The sequence below is a fragment of the Neodiprion virginianus genome, chromosome 1 (genome assembly GCF_021901495.1).
Source record: "Neodiprion virginianus isolate iyNeoVirg1 chromosome 1, iyNeoVirg1.1, whole genome shotgun sequence".
In the NCBI taxonomy this organism is placed as follows: Eukaryota; Metazoa; Arthropoda; class Insecta; order Hymenoptera; family Diprionidae; genus Neodiprion; species Neodiprion virginianus.
Window position 1 is genome coordinate 6,966,782 of NC_060877.1, and position 12,703 is coordinate 6,979,484.

Consider the following 12,703-nt stretch of genomic DNA (forward strand, 5'->3'; position numbering starts at 1 on the left):
ACAATAATATATTCATGTATCAATTACGTGTAATACCAGCCGGGCTGCAGAAGCTGGGAGAAATTAAAATGAGAAAAAATCTCAAGTGTCTCAATCCCCGCAAATGCGTAGAAGCTTTAACGCTTCGAAAGGGATAAAGAAAATGGGAAGAGAAATGTAAGGGAAGAAATATGCCCCGTCCTGAATATTAATCTCACCTCCCACAAATATATTTATCATCATAAATCGAATGAAACCGGCGCTCTGCGCTTGTGAAAAAAGGCATACTTAATACTTCACTCAAGCAGCTCCGTTAGAACGCGGTAAAATGATAATAATCATCATTATCATCACGCCTAATCGTCGCCTAATTCTGAATTCTTATATTTACTACGACACGCAAAAAATAAAAGGAAGGAAAAATTATTATCGAGCGTATTATTCATTCGTGCATAAATAGACTGACGTGGAGTATCAATAAAAAAGCTTTTACCACGAGGAAAAATTCTTAGCTGCGGATCCGAATAAACAGAAATGTATATATATATACAGAACGATGATCTAAAGTAGTCGTTCATCTTGCATTATTTGTGTCACAGGCATAACGTACCGTCTATTCTAATCAAGGACCTGGACATAATGTTTGTGATCGCTTAATTCTGAAAGGATTTCTATATTGTATTTATTAAATAAATTGCAGGAAGGCTGGGCGATAATATCGCAACAAACGAAGGCGATGAAATTTGCGGAAAAAAGTAAACGAACTCACGTGTAACACCAGATTCTACGTATAGACTGACTTACGACCATTAATATCGATAAAAACGAAAAAAAAAAAAAAAAGGATGCGACGACTCTTCATCGCGCAAATCAAATGGCGTAAAAATTTTAAGCGCGTTATACAAAAATGCAGCTATAACATAGACTTTTGAAAGAAAAATAGTTGTTTTAGCAGGGTATAAAGCGAGGAGAAGTAGAAGGGGAAGATAAGAGGGCCGGTTGGAAGTTTGCTCGACTTGGTTAAAGCTACATCATCTCGAGAAGCTTACACAGAACGCGAGGTGCGATTCAATAAATATTCATCAAAGTAGCAGGTCGGTCGTCTCCACCTCGCGAATATCCCCGAGCCGCAGTCTCTTTTCTCCTCACCGTAAAGAGGATCTTCTAGTTTGTTTTAACCCCCTTCCTTCCACGGTTAACGTCCACTCTCAACTGTGTTCACGGAAGGAATACCTCAACAACTTTTACGCCCCCCAGCTTGATGCAACATCGGGAGTTTTTCACTCTTGGAAAATTAATTAGCGAGTGATTGTGTACGTTACCAAAGTTTTCTTTCCTTTTTCTTTTTTCTTTTTTCTCCTTTTTATACGCGGTTTTCTAGAAATATCAAGTAATATTCAAATATATCCTCGCAGCGAAATTGAAAACGTGAAAAACATTACAAAGAACAAATTGCGCAGCGCAGTTTTTCATATTCGTCGTCGCCAAATTGATCGCAACTTTTGCTAAATCAGACGAATCCTACGTCACCCTCACGATATTAAAGATAGGCTTTGTTTTTTCTCCTCTTTTTTCGTGCAATAATTCAATGGCTGCAGCCGCCGAGAAGAGAATCGGATGAAATGGAAAATACGGGGAAAGATTCTTGGGGAGAAACCGGAGGGAATACGTGGCACGCATATTCTGTTCATATCGTTCCGTTCCATTTCGTTTCATCCTTTTAGCCAATTAAGCCGATACATAATTCAGGATTGAGATATGCGTCTATTTTAGGCAGCCCTTTGCTTTTCTCTTCCTCTCTCTTATCCCGTTCTTCGGTACGTATATATAGATATATCTGTCCAATGAATTTATCTTAAATTACATTCACGGATGAATTGGAAAGTTCCTTAGTAAGAATCCAGTGAATCGTTGCAAACTGCAAGGTTTCAAGAGAAAAATCATCCATTCGTCTTTCGAGACAAGATTTATGCATGGTAGAGAATGTTGAACAATTTTTTAAACAATATTTCCGCTTCATCTGTGTGCATTACACGCAAGTTTATGCCAAGAGATAGTAAAGGCGAATGTTTCAAACTGCACTGAGAAAAATTTCATTCGTTAAGGTAACTAGAAAAATTCAGTACAACAGGTATCGTGAGAAAAACTGTTCGAACATTGTTGGAATAACGAAAAACGAGGTACGCGTAACCATTTTGCGCTATCGTCGATACTTTTTTGGTAATTGCAACGCAAAATCAGTTTGTGAGGTTTACTCTACCTTTTTAGTTAAACAAGGCTTTAACGTCAATTTATTCTTGCGCAAGCGTTAAATTTTCGCAACAGTTACATGAAAATATGGCAACAGTGCTCGTAATGAGAAAGAATAGAAACGGATACTAGACTTTACGGTAACAGCTAGAAAACTAATTTTCATTTTCTACCTGGAACTATATTTTTCGATTGTGGTAAAATCTGAAAATAGTTGCAGCCAAGTTTTTTTTTGTTTTGCTTTCTTTTTCTTTTTTGTCACCTCTTTTTAAAGAGCTTCGCGCGTTCGTTCTAACCAGGAAAAAAAACAGCCAAATTCAGGAACGAACAGCGTTTCTATAAAGAGAATAAAATAGATTGCAGCGTACAGAATAGAAGAAGCGTTTTGCATGCAAATTTCTTGCACCGCGGAAAACGGGGCGGGGATAAATCGAGGTGGTAAAAGTTGGCGGATGTGTACCTTGTGTCAGACGCTTCGTCCTTCTTTTCATCCGCTCTTTACGAGACGCGGCGATATCACAGGATGCATGCGGGAAGGTACGAGAAGGTGAAGGAAAAATCATTTGGTTGGAGGAAACTTGGTATTGCATGAAACGCGATTACGGGATGAAGGGGCGTCAATTCGAGCAGCTAAAGAACACTTCCCCGTTATCTACCTACGAACACCATAACCGGCACCGTGATAGTTTCTGGTACAAGCGCATATGTGAGTATAATATCGGTGTGTTATATGCGCAATTAACTATTTTTAATATTAAATTGACTATTCCCTTGAACGGTTTACACATTGCAATATCGTGCAATGTTGATGTTGGAGATGCGTAAAGCCATGCGGTAAGTCAGAAAAACCTCAAAACGAAAATATCGTGAAACAGGGGTTTAGAATCTCAATGACTGAAGTGAGTGTCAAGTGCTGACGAATATTGTTGAAAATAAACTTGTACATATGATAAAAAGAAATTAAAGAAGCGAGAATTTTTAACGAAATACTTGTTATTGGTTCAATAATTGGTAAACTGTCCAAATTTAAATTCAAACATTTTTAAACTGGTCGGCGACAATTTTTCTCAAACAAAATTCCCTGATTTTTCCCGTCAAAAAATTCCAAATTCCCTAACGTTTTCCCGCGAAACTTGGATAATGTTAGGAAACTTTTGTGATTAAAAGCTCGAAGAATTGTGGACTTTGAATACATAAATCTGGATGTAAAAAACACATAGTATCGCTTCGTTTCACGCAAATAATTAGAAAATGAACATAACCATTTTCGAAAGTTAGTTTTTTCAAAAAAGTACGTTTTTCCCTATGGTCCATTATAATTCCCTGACTTTTCCCGATAAACGACATTCCGTGACTATTCCCGGTTTTCCGGTCTGTCGTCACCCCTATAAAAAGCTTTTAGGAATATTTCGGAAAAGAATTTAATAGAGCAGAATACTGAGCTTTTATTCTTGCAAATTCGTAGGATTCGTAGAGTTGTTTCTCCACATTGAGAGAAACATTGTCTCGACGTATGTAGGTAATTAAACTTGATTAACCTCCATTCACACATTGTTCAGCCTCTTCGTTTCATAATTCTTTCGTTAATACGTTGTTTTCAGTTTTTATCGGATTATACAGCCGACGCATTCTTCATAGAATCAAAGAAACACTCAGCACATTTTCCGTCGTTTTTGTAGCAGATATTCCTGCATAAATTCCCGATTCAACAATATTTCATGGCAGTATTCAATAAGGTTGAAATTGGCAACGTTACTTTATCGATGCACGTTTATAAAAATCGTTACTTCTCAGCCTTAGGATTGTCTGAAATTCAGTCAGTAAATAATAAAAAAGAAAACATGCTCATACTTTGAAAAGCAAACTCCTTGAAAGTCATTCTGAGATTGTACAACTATTTATTCCATCGTGTTTCGTTACGTGAACGTTACTAACTTCAACATGGCAAACCGTTCAATCAAGTGAGCTACAAGTAAACGAACAATTGTATCGGAACCGTTTGTTCATTTGAAATATATCAGATTTTCGTTCGCTAATTGAAGCGTTCATTCGCTGCGTGCAAGGTTCTGCAGATGCGGTTTTCACCCTAAAACCCGTATTTACGCTCATCCCTCATCGATACCTTCTAATCAATTCGCAACACTGGACGTCGAAGCTTTTGTTTACTTTCGCCATTATGCCTATACATACCTATACGTATATATATATATATATATATGTATACACAAACGGCCGTAGATTAACATCGTCCGGGTAATTAAAATCTTCCACGATGATTCCCTGTACGTATGATTCTAGATCAAATTTCCGGATGATAAATTCCTATGCGACTTATAATTAATTCTACAGCCATCGATTTTCCATGTGATTTTTACACCAATCGACATGTTTAATTATTTATTGACTACTTTACGACGGTCGAATTCCATCGCTTGTACTCAAGACACCAAAAACAAAAATTAACTTTCAATTTCAACGATCCAACCTTTCGCGAAATATTCGATAACGAACAAATAGTCGTCTGAATCGTTGCCAATTAAATTCTAGACATTCCATTGGTTACCGTGCAATCAATTCCGTGAACGATAATGCAAGTAGGTATAACGATAAAACCGTGTGCGTAAAAAATTTGCACAGCTGTATAAAAATTAGTGAATTATTAAAGAACGAACGATCGTTGTATTTTCTTTATTCTCGCGATCGCTTTGGTATCCATTATACGTATACACGTATCTAATAAATTTAAAATAAAAACACTGCAATGTATTAATAAAAATAAGTTACGGTAACTGTTCTAAAATTCTCTGAGCGCGAATCTCGTTTGCGAAAATTAATCGGCGAGATATTTTCGAGGCGTGTCTTTCTAAACCAGGACGACAAAGGTTAACCATCTTCCCTTATAATCGCGCGTCTCTCAACAATATTACCTCCCGTCACTCGGTCCAGAATTTAAGGGTTGCGGTGGAGAGACTCGGATAATTCAGTTTCTAAATCTCGAATTAAGTTGCTCACCCCTGACCTGACCCAAGCTAATCACTCTGCGTTTCGACTCGCGTAATTGTCGTTGCTATCAGAATTTCATCGCCGCGTTTCACTTCACGATTAACCGATAAATTGTGACGGTGAACACGACGGTACCTCCTATCCAACCTACAAATTCGTCAACCTAATCGTTGCAAGGCAGACGTTTAATCGAAGAAATTATTTCGCTAATTTAGTAACAGAGTGAAATAATCGATATAGAAATTATGAAACGCAGATCGAAAGGAAGATGCGGTAACCGAAGTTCGTCAAATTGAGCTTAATTAGAACAATTGCATTTTCGTAATACACTATATTATCAATTTCAAGCGAGGAAAATATGTGAACCGCACAAAAAGAAAAATTTTGGGCACAAAAGAAAAAACAGCAACAAATTGATTTTCGCATCACGTTTTACGAATCTATGGAAAATTTCAGGGACACTTGCAGAAGACGGTGTAAAATTTTGGATACCCAGACGAATAGAAAATTGACTCGACGACCCTCGCTCGCTTAAATTCCTCCTCGCGGTTGAATTGCTCTTCATCCTCGCTCAGCTGTCGAGATACGAGAGAATCCTATTATACTCTAATGTCACTGTACGACATGATACAGCCGTTATCAATTATCGCTTCTCTTATCCCAGCGACCCTGTCAAATGGGGCACGACAATTTGTCTTTTCAATGCCGTCTTGCATTGCCGGTTGTAATCTTGTTTACAATATTATACATCTATAATATACCATTTCCAGCTGAAATTTGACCAAAGATATCCGCTTCGTCGAATGCGACAAACTTACTTGATTTTATTCAAAATATTATTGTCATATACTGAAATTTCTCGCCTGAATACTGTCTGAAATTTAAACAATGATTCGCGAGTATGAAAGAGATGCGACGTATAACGATTCAGAAGTACATATTTTACAACAGTATGAATTTGTTACAACGCGTAGATCGACGATGAAAAAAAAAGAAGACATACGTGCGAGTAAATGATAAGAATTCCTATTATCGACTACTTAGATCTTCGCAAAAAAGTTTCGCCTTTTACGACAAACTGCAGCCGCGGCAGCGGTAGAATGGAAAGCAGCGACCATAGATATTAGAACCGATAAGAGTTAATTCATTGGATAAAGTCCGGGTAATGAATTCGACGTGCGATAACGTTAAGAGGCCAAGTAACAAAGGTGGTCTTACTCTACATTGCAGCCTGGATCCTTTATTGCACGTTACGTATACGCCAGTAGGGAAAACCGACGTGTTGGCTTTACGTAAACTATTCTAAATAGACGTTGAAATCGTGAAAACTTGGAGAATCGATGATCGTAGTGCGAAAAAGGGGAAGGGGTTGAAGTTCCGAGTTTGAAAAGTTCCGAAATCGCCTGATTCCGAAAATTCAAGTTACGATAGAGAAAAATTCAGAAAAATGAAGTTTCGATAGAGTATAATTCCGAAAATTAAAATGGACGTATAATTTTCTATGATAAATTAAAAAATGATATTGTTGATATATAATATTATACATCTGTAATATCAACACACGCACACATGCAATGCACTTTTACGATCATTCGTTTCATGCGTCGACGTTCGGAGAACAATCGAATGGATAAGTGTGAATAAAAATGAGTGCAACTACAACAAGGAATTGACATTTTTAAACCCATATCAAGTCAACAATAAACAATAATCGTTATCATCTCGTGCTCCATTTCAGAGCATAATGCAGAACATCTATACTGGCCTGCTACGAATCAGGGGTTTAGACTTATATTTTACTTACGTGTCTCGTGTCACCGGCTAGTAACGGAGTATGTGCCTGTAACAACGAACGAGCGTTCCAATCGATTAGAGCAATTGAAAACAGATGCGCTATTGATATATGATCGGTAAGAAGAGAGAAAAAAAATAAAATAAAATAAAAATAAATCAGCAAAGGCATTCGAAGAGAAACACTCGTTCATTTCTTCGTTTTATATATTGGGCGAAACGGTTGAATGGAAACAAAAGTGATTGTTCAGGATTTGCACAACGCGTCTGTTGCATCGTGTTTTGAATTTACGTTCAATTTTCGAATTCTACTCTTCCTTCCCGCGCATTAGGAAAGAATAATCGCATCGCCGTGTATTTTACAATCAGACTGAAAAGTGAATTATCATCGTCGATTATAAGTGGATTCACAGTTTTTTCAGTCATTGTATCGATATCAATCGATATCGCACAGCTACATGCCTATATATAACTCAAATACTAAATATACAGTAAAATGAAAAAATAAAATATTTATAACTCCAAAAAAAGTACGGGATATCAATTATCTCTGCGTCCGCAGTGTACGGATGGATAGATGCTGAAGAGATGCGGCTTCAATGTTATACGTCCCTACCAGCAAGTCAGATTTTTTTCATATATTCAAGTAATTGTCATATCTGACAAACGAGTGATTTCAATCTCTGATTTTGAGGGAAAAATCTGCTCGCGATAGTCGGTGGATTTGTAAACCGTAGAGAAATAAAGTCTCTCGATATCGCTTACTCGAGGATATAACGATCGTATATCCGCGGCTAATATTCGTATAATACCGGGAATATCGACATACGGTCTACGTACGATTGTATTACGACTGACAACGAGAATATTGAAATTCGCTCTCGGATAACATAATTAGTAAGATATGAAATGGAACAGTCGTTACAAAAGCATAAAATGGGAGAAGCATCGTGTAATGAAAACACTTGAAGGAAAAGCGAATTAGTGACGAATAAAAAAAAAAAAAAAAAATCGATGTTGCGTAAGAACATAATTAAGTCATCACAATGGCGTGGTGAAATTGTAAGGCTATGTGTGCATGCCCATACATTAAAAGGAGAAGAAAATGGAGACAAGAAGTAAAAAAAAATAAAAATAAAAAATTGTTAAGCAAGATTCAATTAAGAAAATCCGATATTTATAGATTATTGTAGCAAGAGGTGACAAAGCTGCCCGGGATATTAAATAAGGTATCACCGGGCGGAGTTTCGAAGCGGGTAGATTGCAGAATTCAAATTATAATGTTTAATCGATGCGTCATTATTACAGACGCGTCAATATACCTGTAAGATAATTAATTTCAACATTTTTCATATTGAATTATCGGCGCAGCGCTGAGCGAAATTTATAATAAGCTAAGTTAAGAGAGTGAAAATAATCAGTAAAAAAAGAATAATACGAAGGGCGGCTGGCAGGGCTGAATTTTGTCAGATAATTTATAATTCTTGCGCTAATTCTTACATACAACTATGTATATATACGAGTAATACCGGTATATATGTGTATATATCGTACGTATTACGTGGATTATACAGGTGAGGAAGAAAATTGAAAATGAGTTCATAACGCATCATCGCATTAATTTTTCCCGACGAACGTACAACAATTATTATTATTCTGATAACCGGGGGAGGAAAAATAAAATAAAAGGTTGGATGTAAAATAAGGTTGCATTAAAAATGTTTGAGATTAAAACTCGTAACGTTGATATAAAGGCTCGTTTTAAGCAAAATTTCATAATTTTGTTGTTTTAGGATTATATAAAATTGAATGAACCGTGAAAAAACAAAACTTATACGTGCTCACACATCGGAAACTTGCATAATTCCTTTGAATTTTCATTCTAAAATTGCAAAACAGTGATTTAATTTTTGTTTTAATAGCTCGTGACATTCACGTTACTCTATCTTCAACTTGGTTAAAATCTGTCTAAGAAAAAAAGTTTTTGAACTTAAAACAAAACGAAATAAAAATAAAAGCAGAAAAAAATTATGTATTGCCGCAAGATTCGTTTTTACAGTGCGTCTGAAGTTGGTATCGTTAACGGAGAAAAATTTATTATTACGCAATATTAGGATGACTTATAATTAGTGTATATTGTTTTGTTTATAACGGTGTAATAAATTTCCGGAAGTCAAAAAGATGCGAATTAGCGATTTTTCCGCAACATGCATCCTCTTGTTTGTTTTTTTATTTTTTACAGCTTATCATTTGTGAACGATTTTCATTCTATTTACAAATAAATGTTCTCGCATATTTGTCTTTCCATTTCCATTACTGTTATTTACATTCTTTAGGAACGAAACAAGGAAGAAAGGTGTTGAACGAAGATGAAGATTTGCACGCGGCTCAAGTACGAGATAAAGGAATCTAAGGGAATGAAACGAACTAGTGAGCGAATGAATGAATGAATGAATGAACGAATGAATGGGGGAATGAATGGCTTTTCAGCAATTGGCGGATTTACGCCACTGGAAATCTTCGTTATCGGTGTTCGGGGTATAAAGGGCGAAGGTTTACGACGGTCCTCTGCGGGTTATTGACTGCAGGAGTTGAGACGAAGACCCGAGATTCCCTCTTTCTTTCGCGAATTTATCTCACTCACTCTCACTCTTTCTCTCTCTCTCTCTCTCTCTCTCCCTCTCGCCATTTCTTCCAATGTAGACCGTGCACGTACGTACACGTAACAAAGAAAAAAAAAAAGCTTACGACTATTTCTACAACAGGATTCTAGATGTGGTCGAAAAGCGGAGGATGCGGAGAAGCAGCTTCGCCCGCAGCTCTCGCGGCTGCTGCTGTGCTCCTAGTTTTGCCCAAGAAATATCCACCCAGAGTCTGCGGATTTCCAACAACCCCTTACGACGTGTGCTCATACAAGTCTCGGTACGTTCTTGTATAACCGCGGATTTGTGCAGTCCGCATGTTGGATGAAACCCTGGGGCGACGAAATTCGAGACAAAAAAAAAAAAAAAACAAAGGTAAAATTTCGAAAATACCACCACAGCAGACAGCGAAGCGGAGGGTAAAACGAGATTTCATATTATAGAGGAATCGACGGTCGTATTTAACGGCTTTAAATACGTGAGTTTGTATTCGAAACGAGATTTAGTTTTGTACCATCGTAGTTGAAAATATATTGATTAACACGCAAGGGGATTAATTATTACAACGTATGTTAATGATTATTTTACACCGCGCGTGAGCTTTGTTGTCAGTTAGGGTTGAAATTCCAAATTTGAAAAGTTCCGACGGCGCCAAATTCAGAGTTTTTTGGATTTCGGAATATTGGAAACTTTTTAGTTTAGTAAAAGTTTGATTTCTTTACTTCAAGTTTCGGCACCAAATGATACGGAATTAGGCACTTTCGGAATTTCAACCCCGCCCCTTCTTGTCGAAACTCGATACTATCGGGCGTCGACTGGTCGTTTTTTAATCAACTTTAGAAATTCAACTGCAAACGAGTGGATTTTAAGATCGACGGTAGAAAGAAAATAAAACTTACACGTGGTAAAGTTTGTTAAATGTTAACGTATATCCTGTACAGTTTTTAGAAATAATCGACGACTTTGGCGAGGTCGAAAAAGACGCCGCACGTTATTGAAAGAATTACCAAAGCCCATTCTATATGCTAAGTACATGTATAAATAAATTCGGCGGACTCGTTCGATCGAATTTCGATGAGAATACATTGTAAAAGAGCAGGTGTAAAATAAGCGGAACGAGTATATTTAGTGGACAAAATGGAATAAAAAAACCGAAAATAAAAATTGTCCGGGATGAAAGAGGGAAAAACTTTCCACGCGCGTGTCCCTCCCTCCGTTTTTTCCCACAACGAGCCTCGTAACCCGATTTTATTCACCGTCACGTCGAAGTGCTTCAACATACAACCTTTTACAATTTTTTAACCGGTCCTTGAGCAGTTCAGTACATACGTATAAAAGTTTCGCATAAAATGCAGATAAAACGTGCGCACAAATAAAAAAGACATATAAACAGCTAAATCAATAAAATTTCAAAATAAAATGCACCCTGTTTTTTTTTTAAATATTACATGTACACAGAATTTGCGACTTGAAGATCATTCGTATTGTGAGACGAGAGAACCGTTGTAAAGAATTGAGAATAAATTGTTTGATTAAAGAAACTGTGAAATTTGTTCTCAATAATTTATTATAATTATTACGAATAATTGCAAATCATTTTTTACCGTAACTTTACAAGCGTATCGTATGTATGACTCATACGGAATGTTAATTCATACCTACTTGAAGATGAAAAGAGATTGAACGTGATTGCCACAGGCTACGATGTTACGTACGTATATTATAACGTACACTTTGCTCAGTAATTTGGTTCATTCTTATCAAGTTGTACGCAACAAAGAGAGATACGCTATTCGATAACCTACATAACTACCGAAGACAGGATTACACCTACGAAATAAATTTACACGAGTATATACGAGTATACATATATATATATGCACGCATGTACAAGATGATTACAAGGTGTGCGTATTACATGTACTATGTGGATATAGGAATACACACAAGCTGATCGTGAGAGAGAGAGAGAGAGAGAGAGAGAGAGAGAGAGAGACAGAGGGAGAGAGAAAACGAAGAAAACTCGTGAAAACGTGTGTGTTATCAGACCGAATAATTTTTAAGACAAAAATGGGTGTAAATGATAATAAAATATGCCATCGAAACAACGAAGTTTTATTTTAACTTTAATTCATCCCACTTGACGAAAAAGTAAAGGCAACTTGTAATGATTACGAAATATTAGTAATACGGAAACTAATTTATTTTTGTATCCATTTTTTCTTCTTTTCTTCTTTGCCACGTCACTCTCGGATACATCACATAAATTATTATATCATTGTATGAGACAAATTGTACAACGACGCAATCTCTCTGTAGCCGGTTGTTTTTCTTTGCGTTACACGTCCAAGATTCCATTCCTAGGTCACGTTTTGCCGGATAAGCCAACGTTGCAAAATAACAAAAGAAGAAAAGTCATAACATCGCGAATGAGAGCGTGGATATGTATTTAACGTGCATGTCGGTGCATGTAATAACTGAAATTCCGCGGGACTGAATTGCTCTTGAGTACACAAATTCTGACGATATTTGACCAAGGCGTGCAGACGAGAGCAGAAAGTAAGAATTCACCTTGTCTGATTGCGAAAATAAAAAAGAAGAAATGCAATTTCCGTGTTTCTGTAGGTGTGTAGCTTTTTGTCCGTCTCTCTCAAATAATCTCGATCAGGTTTCTGTTTAGGATATAACATGAAAATAATTGCTTATTGTATAGACAACGACTCGTATTATTAAAATTGTCTTTTAACGCCGTCACTTTCATTTCAATAAAATCAACCATAATAATTTTTTAAACTGTTAAGCTTTACACTCTTGTTATTCAATACAAAACGATCATCAATCTAATCAGTGCTTAACGGACTATAAATCGGAACACGCGCCTTGTCCAAAAATTTCTCCAAAATTTTCTCCATCTCTCAAACGATGATTATATAGACTTGCAAAATCATACGATATTATACCTTGAATTAAACGTACTAACAAGATTGGAAGAAAAAAAGAAAACATATCCTGCACCAAGAAAAATAAAAAATAAAAAC

General features: G+C 36.5%; 1 protein-coding gene across 14 annotated transcripts in view; it reads right to left on the reverse strand.

Annotated features, from left to right (window-relative positions):
* LOC124302773 (disks large 1 tumor suppressor protein) overlaps positions 1 to 12,703 on the reverse strand; it is a 325,653-nt gene that overhangs the window by 85,653 nt on the left and 227,297 nt on the right. For 12 of the 14 annotated variants that reach the window (XM_046759385.1, XM_046759330.1, XM_046759390.1 and 9 more), the window contains one exon: positions 7,037 to 7,072. The exons of the other annotated variants lie outside the window; for them this stretch is intronic. In XM_046759385.1, the coding sequence (XP_046615341.1) occupies positions 7,037 to 7,072 (36 nt within the window). The remainder of the gene's footprint in view (positions 1 to 7,036; positions 7,073 to 12,703) is intronic. 14 annotated transcript variants of the gene reach the window in all.